General features: G+C 46.2%; 6 protein-coding genes across 6 annotated transcripts; 2 read left to right on the plus strand and 4 right to left on the minus strand.

Moving 5' to 3' along the window:
* Positions 1-466: 466 nt before the first annotated feature.
* Positions 467-847, minus strand: N7509_000254 (uncharacterized protein; the record flags this gene model as incomplete). Its single annotated transcript, XM_056624901.1, has 1 exon — positions 467-847. One exon carries the CDS (start codon positions 845-847, stop codon positions 467-469), a length of 381 nt encoding a protein of 126 aa, XP_056493483.1.
* Positions 848-862: 15 nt separating this feature from the next.
* On the minus strand, positions 863-2,879 carry N7509_000255 (flavin-containing monooxygenase; the record flags this gene model as incomplete). The annotated part of the gene is made up of 2 exons (XM_056624902.1): positions 863-1,878; positions 2,840-2,879. The coding sequence occupies 2 exons, from the start codon at positions 2,877-2,879 to the stop codon at positions 863-865; spliced, it is 1,056 nt and encodes a 351-aa protein (XP_056493484.1).
* An 857-nt stretch (positions 2,880-3,736) lies between these two features.
* On the plus strand, positions 3,737-5,221 carry N7509_000256 (indoleamine 2-3-dioxygenase; the record flags this gene model as incomplete). Its single annotated transcript, XM_056624903.1, has 2 exons — positions 3,737-4,000; positions 4,052-5,221. 2 exons carry the CDS (start codon positions 3,737-3,739, stop codon positions 5,219-5,221), a joined length of 1,434 nt encoding a protein of 477 aa, XP_056493485.1.
* A 2,664-nt stretch (positions 5,222-7,885) lies between these two features.
* N7509_000257 (cytochrome P450) lies at positions 7,886-9,926 on the minus strand (the record flags this gene model as incomplete). Its single annotated transcript, XM_056624904.1, has 7 exons — positions 7,886-8,128; positions 8,184-8,364; positions 8,503-8,606; positions 8,658-9,462; positions 9,523-9,618; positions 9,674-9,713; positions 9,764-9,926. The coding sequence occupies 7 exons, from the start codon at positions 9,924-9,926 to the stop codon at positions 7,886-7,888; spliced, it is 1,632 nt and encodes a 543-aa protein (XP_056493486.1).
* Positions 9,927-19,032: 9,106 nt separating this feature from the next.
* Positions 19,033-19,575, plus strand: N7509_000258 (uncharacterized protein; the record flags this gene model as incomplete). The annotated part of the gene is made up of 1 exon (XM_056624905.1): positions 19,033-19,575. One exon carries the CDS (start codon positions 19,033-19,035, stop codon positions 19,573-19,575), a length of 543 nt encoding a protein of 180 aa, XP_056493487.1.
* Positions 19,576-19,640: 65 nt separating this feature from the next.
* On the minus strand, positions 19,641-20,732 carry N7509_000259 (uncharacterized protein; the record flags this gene model as incomplete). Its single annotated transcript, XM_056624906.1, has 1 exon — positions 19,641-20,732. One exon carries the CDS (start codon positions 20,730-20,732, stop codon positions 19,641-19,643), a length of 1,092 nt encoding a protein of 363 aa, XP_056493488.1.
* Between the last annotated feature and the right edge of the window lie 1,206 nt (positions 20,733-21,938).

Raw genomic sequence — 21,938 nt, forward strand, 5'->3', positions numbered from 1 at the left:
AGGTTCCACATTCAAGTAGGTAGTCCAAGTCTGCTTCTATTTAATTCTCTGCTCTGTTCGTTTCACCCTTTGTTTCCTTCGAATAATTCTTTTCTCGCGGACTGGTGGCTGGAAAAATGTTTCATTCTCTAGAGCCAGTGGGCTGCATTTGTAAAGTGCTTTCGGTTCCCCTAATTGGAGCCGTTGTTGAACAGATGCTGAATAATGCTCAGAATATCTGTCGTTATCGCCAGGAAAATTTTACAAGCATCGAAATTCAAGAGCTAATGATGTCCCCATGTTCTTCGAAATTCGATACGGAACATAAGGAAGATGCATTTTACGGAAAGGTTGGTCATATTTTGAGAAAAGAAGCAAAAGAAGCAAGAGCTTGTACGCATAGTCGGGTTGATGTAAATCCCTTAAGTAGTACAATAAATAATAATCATTGATGTCATCCATTAATTCAAGAAAATGTTTTATGGGATCATAATTCCTTGTGCAAGCCACATCTCTCAACATAATCTCCGATATTTAATTTCCTTGTCTTCCACCAGTAATATCGCTGCGGCCAAGGCCAGAAGAATGTGTTCTGTCCCTTAGAATTGAGGTAGTAGAATGCAGGTCCATATTTGGGGCTGGTGGCCAGCTTTTCGAGCTCTGGCTGCATCGACTCCGTCCATCCAATCTCTTTCTCTGGTCGAGGCTCTATCGTGTAGCTAGGATCTTTTTTCGAGCTCTTGCGTATGTGTCGGATAATTTTGCGGTTGACCCTTGCCTGATGTTCGAGGCTCCGTATCAGGCTGCCCCAAGGAGTCGTTGTATTCGGACTATTGACCAGAACGAGGTTTGGAAAATCGGATGTCATAGTGCCTGTCATAGCTTAACGCGGGCTCCACGGATGTAGATGGAGAGTGTACGTACCAAAGAGCGTCTTTGGGGAGTCTTTCCAGTGTTCGCTGAGCAGTTTACCTTCACGGCCTAAAGTCGGCACCGCTCCACCCCATCCCTGCATCTGGAATCCGGTGCCCCAGATGATTACATCTGCCTTTATATGTGTGCCTCCAACCTTCGGTCTTTCTGTGGAGACGCTGGAAACACTGCTGTCTGCGTCATCTATCTGAATGACTGCATCATTTGTCATGGGTGTTTCTGTGGTGATGCCAGCTTCGTCCACGGCCATGATTGGATTGCTGACCACATTAACGTTCTCTTTCTGGAGAACATCGAAGAATCCGGAGAGGGAAACCAGCGGTCGTTTTGACCCGAATCGACCGGTAGGGCTCAGCTTTTTCCGGAGATCCGGATCAGGAACCTGTTTCTCTAAAACCCTGCGGCAATAATGCTCCGTGTATCTTGCAAGCCACGTTTCGGGCCTAAAGGCAAAGTAGGCCCAAGGGGCGAAGAGCGACGCGACAATGAGGGAATACAGAGCAAGTAGGCCGGGAATCCACCGGAACGCCCATTTTACCCAACCTGGGTACTTAATATTTGTGAATGGGTGGCAGTATGTCATACTTCTGCAGAACACGCTGACCTCTTTCGCTTGTGCTTGAATGTAAGGAAGGACCTGGACGGATGTTGGTCCAGTGCCTACATATGCCACACTCTTCCCCGCGAAATAGTAGTTCTCTGGCCAGTCAGAAGCATGCCACATCTCCCCCTTGAACAAATGCATGCCAGGGTAATTCGGGACGGATTTGCGATTGTAGGTGCCGGCCGCCTGGATCAAGACACGGCAGGTCCAACGTGCCCGACTCCCGGAGTGAACATCCTCCAGGTCTACTACCCACAAAGACTTCTCCGCGGACCACGTGGCCTTTACAACATTTTGGCCAAAGGTTGTGACCTGGGGGAGACGATAGTGCTCCGCAAATCGCCTGTAATACTGGATGAGCTCTGAGCCAGTAGGAAAGAGGGAATCCCAATCTTAGCAAAACAGACGTTAGCCAGTAGGTTTAGCTGTGATAGAGGACGATGAAACATGTGCCAATAAAATCAACACCCAGCTCTCGATTGTAACGCACCTGGGTTTCGATGCCAGCTAATCTGGTACGTGCAACTGAATACGTCGCACGCCGCTCCGGGATAAGTCGCCGCCTTCCAGACTCCACCGTAGTCGCTGTCCCGCTCGAAAATTTGCAAATCGTGTATTGTCAAAACCTTCTTCCGAACCAGCTCCGCAGCTTGTATCAGTCCCCCCTACGCCGGCACCAACGATGATGCAGAACTTGTGAGTTTCTAGCGGGATACCCATTTTCTGTGTGTGCTGCTGCTGCCGAGGAGGTACTGCTAGTAGTGTTTTGGTGGCTGAAAGTTGGCTGGTTGCTTTCCGTATGGTAGTGGACCGTTCAAGAAGAGTTTCGCCGATATATATCACGTTGCCAATTTAAGTTGTGTGCAAGTTGTGTGGGGAACACAGATGGTGCTTCTGTAGGGAGGAATGTTAAGAATGTGGCTATGGTATGGGGCTATGTTGGTGGGGCCGCATTAACATCATTTTACCTAGAAAGGAAGTTAAGCTGGGTGGGTCCATGCATGTCCACCAAAGCATCCTCTTTCGTTTGAAAACGACATGCAGCGCCCATAGAAGACTGCTTATTGTTGTCTGTTTTACTTTATAACGCCCTTCATGAGTCATACAACGTAATGAGTTTTCTAAAAATTAGTGGGCGATATAATCATGTGAAGATTGGCCGTCTTATACCTGGCGATCAGTGCGGGCTAAGCCCGGGCCGGCCTTTGGAAAGGGGCAGCGGGTACGCTTCCCTACCCGGATGATGTCTCCTGATTCGCCTTCATTTCTTAATCCTGTACCTTCGTCTTTCGACTCGAATGGCTGAACTTAGTCCGTTTTTACTTCGCAGTGCATGTCGGTCTGTATTCCGCCACTCCAGCATTTTGTAATTTGTGATTGAAATGAGCTATCAAGAAAGCATTTAATGATTGCTGCTCCGGCAGCTTCCAGAAAATATTCAAGATGTGGATTGGGAGTGACGGGGCTCAAAAATGGTCCTATTCTAGGAGGATTAGATTTAACCCGTTCAAGAAGTTATCAGAGGTGGGTCCTATTATGAGTCCACTTTAAGGCAGGGTGTTCTGTAGTTAGGTGGATATAGCTTCCCAACAAAGAAGTTGAACGGAGTGAGGTGTCACCAGACACAATGCCTACATACCTGCCATACTTGTCTAAAAGGAGGATGAGAATCCGAAGTGCTATTAGAGCTAACAAACGCGGCGACCTATCTTTTGTCTCTCTGAGACAGCTGACTGCTTCGTGTTCTTACTGGCCGAATCTCAGCGCCTAGAACCTACGGCTAGGTATATCCTCTCTTTAGCAGCTTACATGGATGGCCTGGTTATTTGATGTCAACAGATTTTTGTCAATATCCCTTCAAGTCTTCTCGTCATAGACAAAATTCGAAACAGGTAGGCCCGTAGATCGAGACCGCTCCATCGACATGCTTGGTGCCGATAGTTGCCGAATATGATTATAAATGGCACAAACCTCTTTCGGGGTATATATATACCTTGGGATGATCTTAGAGCTATTCTTTACGACAGCACTCACGACTGACCCCATAATTGCAGTAAGCCATAACCTGCGGTCGACTTTGAGCAATTCGCCGTTGCTATTCACCATTCGTGTTTTACCTAACGACGCCTTGAGCAGAGCAATCGATAGTTCTGCAACTTATCTCGCAACAAGTTACTTTCGAAAGATAAATACATCTTTTGAAGTTTTGACCTTAGAACTATGTATCATCCCAACCAGTCGCGCAAGGAAATCAATGCGCACACAGCCACTCCTGAATATTTCTATGTGGACCACCGAACCGGATTTGTGCCGCCACGGATGCCTCTGTGCAGGCTTTCTGCTGAATGGGAAGCATGGGAGGTTACTTTAGAATTTGCAAAGGCACAGAAACTCAAGACGACTGAACAGGCCTTATCGTTGGATCCTCAACAGAAAACAGTCGAGGAGGAGAAAGCTCGAGCATGGAGGAAGACCGTTGAGAAGGTACGGACGGTAGTTTAATCAATTAGCACATGTCTGACTGGTCTTTGCCAGATGCCAGTTTTATCTGTCAAAAATTTTAAAGGATGCGAAAGAGAGCTGAGACGAGCACATCTTGTCCTTGCTTTTATGGTTCAGTTCTATACACATACCACTCCCTCAAGGGAGCCCATCACCGTTCCTCGGTCGCTCACCGTCCCTCTCCTCCGAGTCTCTAGGCAACTTCAGCACGCCCCTTATATTACCTATTCTGATCACGCTCTTCATAACTGGTCTCACAGAGAACCACGCGAAGAAGGAGCCCTTCCGACAAGCGATAACCTCCAGACCCAGACCACGTTTACTGGTACCCCTGATGAGAACGAGTTTCATATGACAGACATTCGCATAGAACTGAAAGGCGCCGAAGCTGTTGAGTTGATGAGGTTAGCCATGGATGAGATTGTAGGTAACGATGATCCGGATGTTGGGCGAATTACGAGGTACCTCAAAGGAGCGGCTGCTGTTATTGAGCAGATGAAAGATGTTCTGATGAGTACTAAAAAACTAGTGAGACCTGAAGTATTCTACGAGGAAATCAGTCCTTGGCTTACGGGGGCTGACGTTGATCCTTACAACCGAAAATGGGCGTGGGAAGGTAGCGAGGAAGTTGAGGGCTCGGCAGAAATGCTGACAAATATCAGTGGCCCGACTGCAGCCCAGAGCCCCCTGGTCCCCACTCTAGACGCATATCTCGGTTTAGTGGAGGACGAGAGCAAGAGCGCTTTCCTGGATCGCGTTCGGATTTACATGAATCACAACCATCAGGCGTTTCTTCAGCACCTTCGATCAAATGGTCGTCCAGTTCGTTCCTTCGTTCAGAGAATATCTAGGGAGCAGGGTGCGGATTCGCCTGCTGTGGCCGCATATGATGCTGCTATCAACGCGATGAAGGGTTTTAGAGATGCACACCTCATTATCGTGACATTGTATGTCATAATTCCTGCCAGACAAGCCAAAGCGAGGGCTGGAAACTCTGGGATGAGTGTCACTATGTCAGCTGAACCATCTGGTACCGACGCTGGGCCAGTGGGGAAGATGCAAGACGAAAGGTCGGCGAATGGTGTTCCCGGAAAAGGTGGCAGATCAACTGGGAAGGCAGCAGCGAAAGATAGTCAAGGGTTCCAGCTGATGAAATTTTTGAAGGGATTTAGGGACCAGACATATCGTGGTCGTGTCGGTTAATCTTCTGGTGGATCTCTTTTCGCAAAACCCTCATTAAGAATTGGAATCCCTACAGGTCACATACAGGGATCTTACCACACCCCTTATCTCCTAGTCTTTCCAGTTGTGAACTATTGATGTCATTAGTCAGTTGTTAGTTAGTTCACCCTTAAATTGTTGGCATTCTCAGATTTGGGAGAATCAGAGATTTATTCCTTAGTGAATTGGATTTCTATGTGGGACCGCCGTACGTCTACATTTTGAAAGGATCCCTATAATATAAGGTGGGTACATCGCCATAGCGAACGACATATTTCCAACTCACACTGAGAGTCTTCGTACAATTCTGTCATAATAAAACCCCGAGGACTCTCTATGTAATTCTGAATAAGCCAGCTTGTCCATTAGCCCTGTATATTCTACACGTACAAATTGCTAGTGTAAGGCCAGTTTCATCAAAGTTGTAGATATTCTTGGCCGGAATACGCTTTATTAAAGGTTCTAAGCGCTCATACCACGCTGTCAATACACCAATATCCTCAGCAGTAACTTGATTTTGGTCTGCAGGCTTCTGTCGCGACCAATTGAGGTGAGATGGTAGACGATTAGCCGCGTAGTCGTATATCCAGACTTTGCCGAGTGGAGCGGCAATTGAATTTGTTCTGCGTAACATTGCATTTGCACTTACTACGACCATATTAGCAGTAGGCGGTATATGTAGACTACCAAGACTGTCGATTCAGGACTCCAATGCACGCATCTGAACCTTATTCAGACGTGTATAGGCCGATCAGAACGTCATATTCGCGCGCCAATGCTGCAGAATTTGCCTTTTGGCAGTTCTAGCAACTGAGCAAGCAGTTGAAATACGTCGTTCGACATCAAAATAGACCTGAGACATGGTGGTGTTGGTAGCTATAATATGGAAAAAAAGCTTCGTTGACAAGCGAACTCCGTCAACCTTGGGTTTCAGGTACCAAAGGTCCGCCGCTAAAAGGTGACTGTCATACCTTTGTAACATGTGCTAGCACCAGTTAATGTGATAATGTAGGTGAATGAGAAAGAAAGCTGCAGATACGCAAGTGACTAGATGGAGCTAGAAACAGAGCCATATGCGAAACCATTCTTCCACGCTATTTTATCTTTATTATGCCTTTTGGTTGCGTTGTGCCGATTTCTTCTTTCATGTGGCGTCTTTCAATTGACCAAGAAGCTGTTCTGTGTTGAGCTGGATCATAAATACAAGGCATGCCACTTGGGTGAAATTTATATTGTAGTCTGCCTACCGACACCGGAAAGATCTAGAAGATTTTGGATATGTTCTTGAAGTCAGATGACTAGTCATGGTTCCCATATCGTCGGCCGTGAGTTGAAAGTAGGATGTGAGTCTGGCATGCAGTAGTTTCGGACAGAGTTAATGTTTTGTTTCTTATCCAATTCTGATAGCTCAGAATCATTACTTTAGCCATAGACAACTTTGTCTCCTTATCACTTTCATGAAGTTCCTTATATTATCGGGATCATCGGCCAAAGCCCATGACACTGGGGCGAATAGTGTATAGTTTTTATTTGGATATCTCCTTGCGAAGCCGATGGATATGGCGTATAACCTATGTTTTCCTAAAAACCACCCCATTCCATGCTGATGGCATCATACTGCGGGTGCAAATGCTTATAGTTTTGAAATGGTAAACTGTCCAATGGCTTCGACCGATGTTTAGGCTTTGCGAGAAAGCATTAAGAAGTAACCCGGGGATTCTGGGAGTATCTAGAGAAGTCAAAGATTAAATAGATGTTGGTGGTTCCCACGCAGCAGAAAATGGAGTTTTGTGAAAGATTTAGAGAATTAAAGCGCAAAAAGAGCAAATTGATAATAATTTTGCAAACTTTGAAATAGCCCCTGAGTTCCAGGGTGATAATTATACCCTGTAGAAGTTGTGATAACGATATGAACATGACACCAATTCTCCATCTGGACTAGGCCCTGGAAGACAAAGAAGGGTGTCTTTACCCAGCCATCTGCGGCGATGCCTTTCCTTCCAGTAGCGCTTTCCGCAATTTCGTCTGTGGGGGAAAATCAATGCTGATACTTGTGAGACCCGATGATATTCTCCCAGGGTAAGTTGAAAGCCATATTGTAACTCACAAGCTAGCTGATCAGCCCCTCCCCCCCCCCCCCAACGCCCTAACGCGCGACTGTGTTTTCCGAACAGAGCCACTAATCATCTACCATGCCACTAATTCGCTCTAAATTGGGTTAAGTCGAACAGGATGGATGAATCAACGGATATCTTGTTAGCATATGCAAATGAAGATTCGATATGACGTCACATATTAATAGGCTAGTCCCCCAAAGGGCTTTACGCCACGTCTGACCGGAAAAAGCCCTCCTTCAGCCTTTGCATGAATGGTCATATCGGATTTCAATTCCCTCATGGCTAGATACTAACGTCTCTGAAACTGGATTTTGAGAAGTGTACAATATAGCACTAAGACATAACTTGTTTTTTAACCATGCTGAATAGGGCCGCGGCCAGGATCGAATTACTTTTTCAATTTGGCACTGACCGAACATACGGCCATGGGCAAATAAAGTACATGGTCGTCACAATAGATCCTCAAAATTTTGATACTTTCGAAGCTCTTTTGGCGAAGGTCTTGATTAAGTAATCCCGTATAGGGCGATTAATCTTCATAAGTCTCAAAGATATCCTGAGCTTCTTGAAGTTCCCGGTGAATCACCGCACCATGATCATTCGAACGTAGAGACAAAATGACGGGAAATGGTTTTGGTGCTGTGAGAAAGCCATCTGTCCATCTGGTTCGAATATCGTCGTCAACATCTTCCACGTTCAGGTGTAATCCAGTTCGAGTATCTTTGCCAGCGCGAATATCGAATGCCCAAATAACTTTAGCAATGTTAATTTGCTGTACTTGATTAGCACGAGACACCTGGTACTCATGTATAAGCTAGGAGATATACCAGAGAGTTCTCGGCGAGGTGAGATCCAGGGCAAATCCGCCTCCCTGCGCCAAAACCGTACGTCTTTCTAATACCATCGGTTTCGTTTAGGCCTGGTTTGAGTCCGAGCTCATTTTGCTCAAATCTCTCGGGAATAAACCTATCAGGGTCATCATAACATTCTGGGTCATGGTGAATAGCCCTGGGACATTAGTCCACAGACATTAGCTCTCTGTTATTCAAACCACGGAGAGATTGCTATACCATGTGTTTGCCAGGAATGTAGTCCCTCTGGGGAAATGATATCCTTGATACTCATCATCTATCTTTGTGAGCACACTCCCATCGTTCTCTTTGCTTCAAACATTCGAAAGGAGCCATAACTGTACTTTGAATCAAGGTGTGCGGAATGCCGCCTGCGGCTACAGGTCTCCAGCGCAAAACCTACTCAAATCGATTAAATGACGAGCAAGTACAAAAGGGGAGGGAACAGACCTCGGAGACGCAGCATTTGATGTAAGGTAACCGTGCGAGATCCTCAAAATTGGGAGATCTTTGCGTCCCACAAAGCGCATCTATATGATTCTGTGCTTTCTGTAGCACGTGGGGATACTTCACCATGGCCAGAAGAAACGAAAGCAGAGTCGACGACGTGGTGTCCGATCCACCTTCCATGAGCACTCCGCCAATATATGCAATATGCTCATCGTCCAGAGAATACTTTTGTCGGAAGGATTCATCAAGTAGCTGGTCCATAAAGCAGTTCCGTTTAATGCCTCGCTTCCGGCGGTCTTTGACATCTTGCAGAAGCTCAAAATAAAGTTGTCGCTGCTCGGTTCGAATTCGGTACGCCCATCGACGCCAAGGGGATAGGAAGTTTGGCAGGCTCTTCAGGATGGAGAAGACATCAACTGGTGGTGTTGCAGCTGTATCGAGAATCGCTGTGAATTGATCCTGAACCTTGTAGAGGCGCGTGATATTCCGATGATGAAATTTTGGTCCGCGGACCCCAAAGACCGAGGAGAGTATCACCGCCGTGGAGTACCGACGGACATGATCGTAGTACTGCTCTGGTGATTGGCTTAGTTGGTGGAGTGTCAAGACTGCTTCTGCTGCCTGTAGCGGTCGGAGGGATCCCACGGCCGTAATGCTGAGAATGGCTTGATAAATTCTTCTCTGCTCCCGCCATGCCTGACCGTAAGGCATGAGCAGTAAATGAACATCATCACGTGTGATGACTTCGGTGCCAATGTGATTTGCGGGTCGGCTCGAATAGATGGCGCCCCGTTTATCGAATAATCTAGAATTACCGATCGTGTCAACGTTGAGTGCTAAACAGAACGAAAACGAGATTGCTCACTCTCTAACGTCTTTTGCTTTATTGAGGATGACCATGTCGGTAGGTCCCATCTTAACGGAAACGATCGCGCCGTGTTTCCTTCCCCATTCTTGAAACCTGGACGTTGGTCAGTATCAATCGATAGGTTACAAACAGCATCTCAGATACGTACTTTAAAAACGCCTTCTTGGACGGGACTTGGTGCAAATTTCCTAATTACGGGTTAGTTCATTGCACTCGGAAAACAATGAGCCCATCTTACCTAGGAATGGTACTACTGGAGGTCCAGGAGGGAGGAATGGTGAGCGCTGGGTGGAGAGAGCAAATCGCAGGGTCTTCCAAGCGACCCAGACAACCCCGAAGCATAGCAGCCAAGGGACTAACTTGATGAAGTTTCCGTCCGCCATATCATCGAACTGATACATTCTGTGGATACTTTGCCCCATAACAGGACTTCTGGTACATAAATACTTCCACCCTGCTACTGGATGCGGAAATCCCCCACACGAACCGCTGTGGGATGGCGGGGTGAAGGTGGATACCGAATGCGGGGTATGGGCGCACCCCGAAGAACCACTTAGTTGACAAAACTTTCCGCGGGGGATCTCCAAATTTTCCACCTACATTATTAGCCGATACCTACATTTACGAAGCTAGTCCATTAGCTTGGCCCGGAGGGGTGGGATGAGTGATATATCAAATTATATGTCTTTTTGTTTGCTATTGTGATCTTTCTGATTTCCTCTCAGTGCCTAGCCCTCGCTGCCTTTTGCCTATTGTGTAGAATTGGCCCACACTTCAGGCGATCATAGTTCAAGTTAATATCAAGGATTTGCATATCTCCGCTAGCAATCCAAAGGCGAACAGTCAATATGAAATCCAGATATATTGTTTTTCCTTTCACTTGCTATGGAGCAATTAAGATCTAGAATCTCTAAGCTGCGTTGACATCCCTTAGGTTGACAACGGTCATGTCAAACAATGATATAGATGCTTAATATTCGCAATATAGATCATGCAGATGGTTGGAACCGTCATGAGAAAAGGAGAATCTGCCCTCGTTTGTGTAAGAGAAACACTTATTCAGTATCGAAACCTGTTATTTACCAGATTTAGCAATGCCGCAGTTTCGTCCTTTTCAAATTTGCGGGGTGCCCGCAGATAATCAAGTCTTGGCGAGTTATCAGCACTTGCTAAAATCGTATGGACTAGTATGCATTCAGGACGAATGAGATCAAGCGGAACCAATTCAGGATAAAAGTGATTGACTGATTGAATCGAAATAAGCGTGCGATCGAGGGCAGGTTGAAATACCCCCGTATGTGCGTATACTCGGTGGTTATTACACCGAGGTTGCTAGTTGAACCAATTTACCATACAAAACACAAAGAAATGTGGGTTCCTGGGTAATCAATCGCTTGCTAGTGGTAAAATACCAACCGTTGTTGAGCTCCCCTGCGTATTTATTAATCACGTCTAGGAAAGTTACGGTTGATTGTGCAGCCTCAGGACAGTGTATAAAGTATGAATCGAAGTCTTAATGGTCCCCAGGATGTGTAGAGAAATTCAGCAAGTGTTTTGGAGACTCCTGAGTGTTACGTACCGATCTACTGTGTGAGCGTGGAGAAGGATGTGGAGTCCTTGGTCCTGTGTCGTAGCAGTCAGGAAAGAACCCCAGGCATAATAAAGGTATTTTCGTGGTATATATCGGATTGTCCTGGGCCGCAGGAGAAACAGACTATAGTTGGTATATCTTGTTGCTCTATGTCGTCTGATTGAGCGTCTTTCTCAGGAATATTGAGAGAAATGCGAAGTTGTAAAGCGACTCCCTTTCCACGTCGTGCCGGGTCTTGTTCGACTTGTTGGATGAAGTCCCGAATATGTAAAATTGCAGGAAAGCTCTTATTTAATGACATATGGAAGATCGACATAGAAATAAAGCGGAAAGGCGAATGTAGGATTTGTTTCTTAGTATGGGTGTAAGAAGAAAAAGTGAGGAACATTCAAGGCGTTATAATACGGAAGGCAAGTAATGGGTGTGTTCATAGCTAATAAGGGATTTTGTTAGATACAGTCGTACAAATATAAAAGGTCTCAAATATCACTGATTGCTTAGAGATGGAACCCACAAAAGACGGGAGTACTTAAAGAAAAGGAAGCATCCAAGTACCAGGGGGACGGGTCCAAAAGAAAAACCAGATCCCTCTTTGAGAAGAAAATCACGACCCAAGATCTCGGAGCTGACGGTTCGGAACAATACATGATTTTTCAATGTAATTTAGTTATAATTTAGTAATATTTAACATCTAAATTATTGGAGATATATCACAGACTATTCTAATTAAAATCGTTGGGGTGTGGAAAAATGCTCCGTTGGGATCTGTCGACGATAAATCAATCGGTAAGGTCTCGTAGTAGCAATGGATTATCACCAAACAGCTGTTCTTCTAAGTACATCCGTCCTACTCAGACTCAGGGCTTGCTTCTTAGTGAGCTTCTCTTGTGGATCCTGTCCAAAACGGGTTTAGTGGTAAATTACCACTGGCAATATTTAATAGGTCAATTCAACAGCAAGAACTAATTTGGCGCCAGATCTTATTGGTCACCGCTTATTTTTCTAGTTACACTATGAATTACGCTTTTTCTACAAGTAGTCTCTCTTTCCATGATTCTCCTTGAATCTTGAATGAAGGCCAAAAACATAATCTCAACACCCTCGAATAGAGAAGAAACAATGGTCTCAACTTTTCGTCCGGTTCTGCAGCAAACCATAAATCATGCGCTGCGGTATCTTGAAAGCCTTGATCACGCACCTGTTGGCGCGACGGCCACTCTTCCAGAACTCCGCCATCGACTTGCGCGGCCGCTTCCCGATGTCGGAACGGATGCAACACAAGTGATTGATGAGTTGGTGGCAGATACGAGTGGTGGAATTCTGGGTAACGCTGGTGGCCGCTTCTTCGGGTGGGTGATTGGTGGGACCCTTCCTGCTGCTCTAGCCGCCGACTGGCTCACGACTACCTGGAATCAGACAGTCTCTTGACAAGGGCCCACCCCTGCCACAGTGGCTGCCATTGTACACCACGCCCCGCGAAAGCTTGCGCTGAAAGCTTGCGCTGAAAGCTTGCGCTCTCGTTTCGCGTTACCTAGGGAGGTCTCCCTCCACTAGGCCGACCGTGTCTTGCAGAGAGCCCTCGTATACACTCCAGCCGGCAGTGTATGTCGGTCGCTCCCTACTAACCAAGCTTGGTCCCCAGCGACTGAACAGGGCTGGTGATTTACCCGTGGCACAGCCTTAACGAGCTTCATCAGTTGCCATCAGCCAACCACCAATATCTTCCAGATTGCCCGTGTGTCTCCCAAGAGGGTTGCCCGTGTCTCGGCGGTGCCCGTGTCTCGCAGAACAGCCGTGCTAGAGCTTACCCGTAGCTTCGCCTTAACGAGGTCTCCAGCGAACGACGTCTCCGAGCCTTAACGAGTTCGAGTCTTAACGAGGCCTCTGGGCCTTGAACGAGGTCTGTCCGATGTTAGCTTGACTGCCTGCGTCGCTGGTTCACTACCGCCTCGCCGCATCTCGCACGATGCGATCCCAGACCGTATACAAGCTCAGGGGTGTCCTGTCTTCTTCCTGAGGGCGACACCACTTCGACTGGTAATGCAAGACCAGCGTCTGGGCCCGAGTGCGAGTCGGGTAAGAAGAAGTCGGATGGTTTTCATATCCCGTTTTCCCCTGATTTTGGTGTGGTTGTGTGGTCGTGCCCCGCACACAGCGCGCCGGGCCGGACCGCACAACCACGACGGATTCACTTTGGTCTCCCGCAACGGGGATTAACACCGGACACCACGAGAAGGTATGAATCCATTGTCCCAACAGCCTGGCGAGGACTGTCGCCCAGTGCGAGCTCACTGGGGGGCTCGGGGTGGTTTGATCGCTATTGATGAGAAAGTCTGAATCGATCACCGAGGGAGGATAGCGAAACCAGATTCTGGACTCAGGACTTCAAAATACTCTTTCTCGCTCTCTCTCACTCTCTTTTTCTCTCTCTTTTCTCTCTTCCTTGGCGATTGTGTCTGCACCGCAACAAAATGTTATCGAATGTGCTCGGTGCTAAGTACAAGGCAAATGTGCGTGCATTGAAACGTATTTCTTGTATGCTGCATACTACCTTTGCGGGTAGATTTATCTTTCAGGCCAAAAATTGATTCGTTGCCCGCTTTTGTATGAGGGTTATGATAAACTTTGCGAGGGTTCAGCGCAAATTAAACCCTCCATCAATGCGGCTGTATGGACTGGGAAATGGACTATTATTGAAATTTGTTCTGTGCAAAATTTAGGCACTACGGCAGACACTTAAAATACTTATTGACTCGACCATAGTCTTGATATGCAGTATGGATGGATGGATGGATGGATGTTTTCATTACCCTGACCCCTCGCGAGTTGGTTTATCCAACTAGACCAAAAACGAATCCGTTCTCAGCCTAGTGGATGAGGTTTATAATCAACTTCGCGAACGATATGCAGGATTTAACAGCTACGTGCTTATGAGGCACAGAATCCTTCTTAAAAAAATGGATCAATTTATGAACTGCACAAATAAATGAGCTCTGCTCTCGCGATTGGTTCAATTTTCATCGGTCAGAGCTCCCCAGGTCGCTATCGAAGTGTTCAAAGGTTTAGACAGGTCGCTCGAGGTTTTTATTATCTCGTAGTCCATTTCTCGATTCTTTTGTATGAGACCCAATAAATATTTTATTCTAGTGTAGTGTTCGAATTCGGACATGAAAATTCCCCGTCCCATTGGCTACACGTACTATAGCGGCCCGAAAAGCGGAATAAGTTGCTTGTTTTACGACACTTTGAATATTACAAAAGCTATAAGATCTTGAACGCGGACTTCATTAGGATGGAAAACGTCTGCCCTAAGAAGTAAAAAAACTGGGGTGCCCGTTTACTCCTTCACCCTGAACCAAAAATGAAAATCAGTTTCAACCCATTCATACACAAGAAGTGGGTGAAAATGAACACAGTTCTCGGACGAGATAGACGAGGTCCCTAGTGCTTGGGATGCGCTCGGCAATGAGTGACTGCTACAGAAGCTTCAGAATCCATGCAGTTCTAACTTGAGAAAACGATCAGAGCTCTGTGGAAACAAATAGCTTACCGCCTGAAGAAAACCGATAGTCTTTGCCGATAAGGAGGCTTGGAAAAATTTGACGGCAGCTGAATCCGTCGGCCAGCGAGCAGGAATATCGATCGCTGTCAAGGCGCTACTTTGCAGGCACTTTTGCATAAGCCCCATCATGATATAAGGTATTGCTCTCAGGTATTGGGTTTCTGCTTGATCTTGTGGATATTCCATGCAAAACTCTAAACAACCTGGATGAGAGTTAGACAAGCCTCAAGCGCTGCGCTAACTTCTTGGGTCCCACCAATTTTTAAAGCCCCATCCATACAGAGTAGGATCTCACGACATGTCAGAAACTGGTGTGTAAAACCTAGATTGCTCAGAAAACCAATGCCAGCCAGTAGCTTGCTTGATTAGCTGTAATGCTTAAAGGGGTCTGTGTTGGCTTTGAGGCGCGGTACCTGGGACATTATTGAAGCAAGCACCGCCTCAGTTGGAAAAAGACCAGGATGTTTCACGAGCTGCTCAAGAGAAACTGGCGCTATTTCAAATATTCCATATGTCAAGTTTCCGGCCAGGTAGATTTCCCGAGGTGATAGAAGGTTGGGATGTTGATAAAGTCGAAAACGGAAAATCAATTCGTTAGTTCTATTATTGGAAATTTGTCGAATAGCTACCCTTTTGTGTGAACTTGAGCGACGAGAGGCAATAATCACAGGCCCGGCAAGCTCGTTCTTCGTCAATTCTCGGTAGGTTTCCCATGACGATTCAGTCCGTACGATCAACCCGGAAGTGATCTTCTTTTCTCCGGCAATCTGGGGTAGGCCAAGGTCTTTCAAAGAGCCGTGAATAATCTTTCTGTCCTTTTTCATGGGATCTTCATTGGACTCTATGGTCTGCCCCGGTAGGCCATCATTCATACTTGAATTCAATCCAGATGTTGGGCGCAAGGACTGGGTATAGCTGAGTTTTCAAGTCAAAGAGAGGATTCCAATGTTTCAATGTTGACAGTATCTTCTATGGTGAGATATCGAAGTAAATCGGGCCCGCAATGAGTTCTGGCTAGAGATTTTCAAAATCCAATTAAGTGAAAGTGTACTATGAAAAAAGGAATTTATCGGTTTATGACTCTCTTTGGAATTCCTGTGGTGCCAAAGCCATTCCCTGTACTCGGAGACAAACAGTGCATTTACGATTCGAGCCATACTAAACAAAAAAAAATCTCCTAGTGTCTGACTGCACGGAGTTTATATTCATCTTATGAGTGTTTCGGTTTAAGTAACATGTTAATGTGAATCAAAAGCATTGGGCCAAGGGTGTGGAAATCCTTTCAATATAACACAGCCGTTCTCGGAATCGTCTTGGCCAGCACGCACTTTCTTGATTTGGCCTTGGAGCGGACGTCAATAAGAATGAATATTGGTGAGTGATGGAACACACAAAGCATAGATAGTTTCAAATTTCTTAGTATGACATCCCGGTTGGCGAAGTGTATTCTGCAGAAGTAGTTCTCTGGATTCGAGACTGTTTATCATTTTGCACCAAAACACAGCATGTGCAGCAGGCAGAAGCCACGCAGTCTCCGCAGGCTGAGCCTTTGATATGAAAGTGCCTCTTGATTTTATTTCGTTGCAGCATAAGTGGTAACCAGTGTATCGCGCAAGTCCCAAGTATCAAAAATAAACAACACTAGGGGTACTGTATCAGTAACACTTCTGGCCTTGAGGGAGGTTGTATTTCTTCATGTTACATCAAAGTTGCAATAGCTCTCTTTCTGCTTTTTCTTGAATCGCGAGGTTGTTTTGCCAAAAAGACAGCACGGAAAGAGACATGCACAACAACCTATTGGGACATTTTGAGCCGGTGTTCTCAATGATGACAACTGGCCACTTACAAGCTTTTGCTGGGTTGCAGCAGGCCCAGAGCGAGTAGCTCCAATCATAGCTAACAGAGTTATTGGAATCGGAAGTTGTCATTCTATCAAAGGGTGGCTGTAGAGTGGCTTGACCATAGTCCTCAGCGGCAGGAGGGTGAAAATCGTCTTTATTATAGGGGTGGCATCCTAAATTGCTCAGTTGCCTGACTGTCAAAGGGACTGAACAATTTAGAATGGCTTACATTGTTATGACAAGAATAATTTGATATCATTCGTGAGAATCAAGAAGAAGTTCATAAACGTCTGGTAGCACAACTACCTGATAATTCCAAGGCGACTTTTCGACGCCCGAGCATCACAATTACTTTCGATGTTTCAATTTTATCCTTTTATTCATTTACAGACTAAATAGGAGGGCCTGTTGCACATTTGGTTCACATAATCAGAAAAATTGAAGTTTAAATCTTCCAAAATTGGTTACGTTTAAAATTTTTGAGTTTTAATACTGTTCAAAATACCGAGAACGATATTTCCGGGCATATTTCATGACTGTCAGGTTCCGTTCGTAAATCTACTTGTAAAATTTTTACTGGTTATTTTTCTCGGCCACTCATATGCGTTGTGCGCGTTTATGCATTACAAAAGCTAGGCCCTTCGTTTTTGAGTCTTGGAAAGATAGATACATGCCTTTCGGTGCGGGTGTATCGTATAAACAAAACGTATGTATTACATTACATTACACAGCAAAATTTACAGGCTCGGAACTAAAAAGAATGTGGCTGTGCAGCAGCCGTCAAGAAACGGTAAGCTCAATACTCATTAAATACGTCGTAATGAAGAGGGTCAAGGTCTAAAAGCCTTCGGCCGGGATAAACCCTTTTCCTACAAAATGCTGCAAACACGCCCTCAACAGATAATTGCCTTCATGAGATACCCTCACTTCCATTTCTTGCATAGCGTATAATCTATCTAAGAGTCAAGGGTCATGCTTTCTTTCCAAAAGAAGCCGGTCTACAAGAGCCATGATATCTGTTATTATATGTCGAGCGGAAAGAGTGGTCAAATACCACTAAGACGCTTTTGGGTGGGATGTTCATCGTCCGCCCAATTCCCCACGTATTCGTGTGGTATTCGGTGTAGACTCGGAGTATGGTGTCGTAACACACCGAAACTAGATGATACAGACTCTCACGAGTGTTCAACCACTCTCATCTTTAATCAATCATATGATTCTATGGGACATGTTCAGTACTAGCCAGTACATCAATTCCTTATCCTGACACTATCTACCGAATATTACAATCACGTTCCTAAATACAACATATGACAAAACAAAGCTCCACATATTCCGACATTACTAAGCTCGGACCAGTCTTCAATCGTCCTTCAATCGTCCTTCAATCGTCCTTCAATCGTCCTTCAATCGTCCCCCAATCGTCCCCCAATCGTCCCCCAATCGTCCCCCAATCGTCCCCATCCTCTCCCGCTCCAGCTCCATGGAATATGAGCAGAAATTACATCCTGGTTGCCACTGCATTTCACATCAAGAGGTCTATCGCCATTGGCTCCGAGAAAATGCCCGAATACGAGTGTCTTCTTGCATGCGCATCTGCCCTTATTGCGGAAACCTATTTTCAAACGCCAGCCGGCTTCGAAAACATCTTCGGCAGGACAAGTACCGGAGAAAAAAACATATTCATTGAGCCGCATCGTGCAGGTGCGGCTGGTATAAGGTACCGTATCGTTTGACTTCGAACAGTAAACATTTCTGACAAAACGCGGATCACCATTCTGTCTCCCAATTTTATCAGATTCTTCGATTTCCAGGCCACCAGTGAGCCCCAGAAATCATTCCCCGTTGGCGCTACAGCGGCCTACCGCCACCTCGCAAAGAAATTTGGAACCAATGCTCCGAGAAGTTTTGCATGACTTCGGCTCCAGCTCTGGGATTAACTCGATATCGGAACCATGTACCTTGGAAACAATGACAGAGAAAACCCGGTCGCTCTGGCTTTCATCGACATCATTCATACCACATCTGGTTGATTCCTCCCAGAGCTGGAGGGATCGAGCACCCTTCATTCGTGAATTGGTCATGGCAACATTACAAAAAATACAGGCCGGTGATCATGCTGCAACGGCCCACAAACCCGAAACCCAATTCCACGTGAATTATCAAGGGGAGGTTGACAAGACCGTTGACCCTTTAATTGTGGTGTCTCAGCTTGTGGACCCTGACCCGAATAAGCCTGCCTTCCTGACCGGTTTGCGGTTACCAACCATAGATGATTTAGGGCTGCGTGTTCCTCACAGTGTTTGCAAATTTTTCGAGCCATTCCACGAGTCAAATGAACAAGCCAACTTAACGCCGCGATATTCCTTTGTTGACTTACACATTGGTAAGTCGTATTTTCGTGGCAACGACAGGGCTAACGATGGACAGACTACGGAGCAGACGGACTTTCCGTTCCAATTGGAGATTGTCGCAAAATATGGTTGCTTTATCCTCCCACTATCCATAACTTGATGGCTATGAAGGCCGTTGATGGCCAGCGTGGACGATTGGTCCGACTTGTGCAGCAGCTGGAAGGTTGCGTGGTCGTGGAAACGAATTCATCGCATGCAATACACATTCCCGCAGCATCTATCCATGCGACCTTCACTTTACAAGGCGGATTTCTCATAGCGAAGGATTTTACTACATCAAAGTCCTTGATGGCGATTTCGGAATTCCTGGCCAACGGCCTGGATGAATGTCTGCCCGTTGATGCACGTTCGGTATGTTTTGAATGGTTCGAGCGTTCATTGGACATATCCCTTGCCCATTCCAAGACACGGGAAGCAGTGTACGCGTGGCACAGAGCAGAGACCAAATTAGCATCCTGGGCATCTGTTCAGCGTGCGTGGCGAGTCAGCGTTCAGCGTCTTTGGGAGCAAGCTCTTGTTCATGACTTTACATATCACTGCCCCTGTGGTAACCAAGGACGCAAAACTTCATTCACGAACCATTTTCGCTCTGCTCATCTTTCCTTCTTATTCTCATCAACCCAGCTACGTCGACGTTGTTGATAATTGAATTTTGAAATGAGTATTTTACAATATAAGACAGAAATTCATTGGGTTTATGGTATTCATCATTCTCTGGTGTCTTCCAGTCGAGGCTCATGAGGCTCATGGATGAGGATCCTCTTCATCCACTTGTACCGTGGATTCTCAATACTCCAGATCCTCCGCGAAGTAGGCGTTGTGCTGTAGATTGCACTGCAACAGAGGTTGGTAGTCATTTCCTCTGAAGCCTGGCCGATGGCCGTATCCCAAAGAGTTACTGTTCGGTTAGTGCTCAGCATGTATCTATAGCGATTTCCCAAAGGCCACCTTTTATCGAGGTACGCTCGATCACGCGTGGATAATTTGCCATCAACTTCAAATTCTTCCGCTATTTCGTCTCTTGTGTAGAGCCAGGTATACACAACGATATAGCGTCCATCGTCCAGGCATCGAATATCAGATACTTTGGCCAGGGAAGTGCCGTATCCAGTATCTACATTGACAATGAATCCGCGTTGCAATGTCCAAGACTCCAGAGGCGCGGAGTCCGTCTTCTGAAGATCCTTCCACGGCTTTGCACCATTCAATGGAAGCGGTTGAAAGTCTTCAACACCTTCTCGTGACACATAGTACAGCTCCTGCGCTGGACTGGCTAGCCATTTTCGGCGAACGACGGTCCCGAAGCATGAGAAGAGCAATGTCTCAAAGAGAATCCATTCACAACAGATCCGGAGTAAATTAAGCCCTCCCGGGCCTTGGACCGCATTAGAGGGGAGAGCAGATGAAAGTCGTTTGAATTTTACACAGACGAGGTTCAAAAACCCTGTGATAGGATCATCTCCATCTTTGATTTCCCCGGCATGGCCATTCTTCTTTGAAAGATCTGATTCATGGTCCAATATGCAGATAAAAGCCTTACCAAGAGGAGAGACCATAGCCCCGTTTTCCACGAGTCTTGTGTGCATTTGGTCCAGAGACTCTTCAATAAGTGTTTTGATATGCTCGACTTTGTTAGAGTTTAGCGGTAGCTCTGGCGAGTTAGATTCGCCATGGGAATTCTTTGTAGCATCTGAGGCTGGTGCTCCCGCTTGATCACATGAATTGGATGTTGCCTGTTCTTCAAACGTGGAGGCACTTGCTTTCGAGCCGGTGGGCGGCTCGATTCCGTCTATTTCCATTGGCTCAACGGGGGGAGTCATCAAAATTTATCCATGGGGAGAAATTCATGTCGTATGGGAAAGAGCAGGGAGGGTGAGATGGATTGGCACCTTTCAATCAGAGTCAGAAAAATTTCTTGCTCCGCCAAGGGTCCACGAACACAATGTAAATTGAATATCCACTGAAAGACAAGTCCGTTTGCCGCAATGGAACCATTTCTGGGGGTCTATGTGACGAACCTATATTGAAGAGACTCGCAGGCACGGGGGCCTCGAGGTCAGTTTGCTTGATTGAACCCTGCCCCTTGATCTCGCAGGAGAGAACGGCGGGCGCTGCATCGATTATTTTCTCCCTTTCTAATTTTCCAAGGCTTGCGAATGCGGCGAGATGCATGGCGAATGATTGCGCGAACTAAAAGTCATCAGTATATAGATGTCGAATTGGGGGCATAATGCACCCACACTCGAGGAGGTAGCATAGCGGCGGTATACGTGAGATTGGTTGGGAAAAATCTGGTGGAGCAGAAACTATCAGCATCATCTTTGGCCCGCCTGGCAGTAAACTGTACATACCAGTACATCAGCAGAAAACAAAACTGACGACGCAGACATTATTTTGGGAATAGCAGACTCTTAGATGCGAAAGCAGAATAGAACCCATCGCACTTTAGGCAGACGACCGTTTTTAAGTTGTATCCAGTCGATAACTTGAGCCACAATGCGAAGTAACTGGTCTGGTTAGGTGAAGAAAGATCCTAACCATTGATATTTCGATGTGATCACAGGCTCCAGCCTATATTTTTGGTCCCCATATTTCAAGTTCGAAATATCGCACTAGTCCGATTCTTGATCAACATTCCCCTCGGCTCTCGTAAGACTACAGAAATTGCCGGCCTCAGGAATGAACAGTTATGTACTGACCCTGCAACACCGCACCTAGCTAAGGGGCCTCAACTTACTGACAGGCCATTACGGCTCGGGGTCCTCCACCCGCTCCGAAGTCTAAAATTCTTACTTCAACGTTGAATCAACCGCCTCAACGCCCGGCGAAAATGCGGCCGTCCCTACGAATGGCGAGTGGAAATCTCTGGGTCCGGCAAGATGTACGCAAGTAGTCGCTGCCGAAAAACGTACCCGAAATGGCATTAAAAACGCACCTTTCCTGTCGAGAAGAAAAACAGGACTTTCCTCCTCACACTCCCGAGCCACTCGGGTGTTCTTTGCAAG

This window comes from Penicillium cosmopolitanum (assembly GCF_028827165.1).
Source record: "Penicillium cosmopolitanum strain IBT 29677 chromosome Unknown utg000003l:1.0-3747932.0:1.0-3751027.0, whole genome shotgun sequence".
Classification (NCBI taxonomy): domain Eukaryota; kingdom Fungi; phylum Ascomycota; class Eurotiomycetes; order Eurotiales; family Aspergillaceae; genus Penicillium; species Penicillium cosmopolitanum.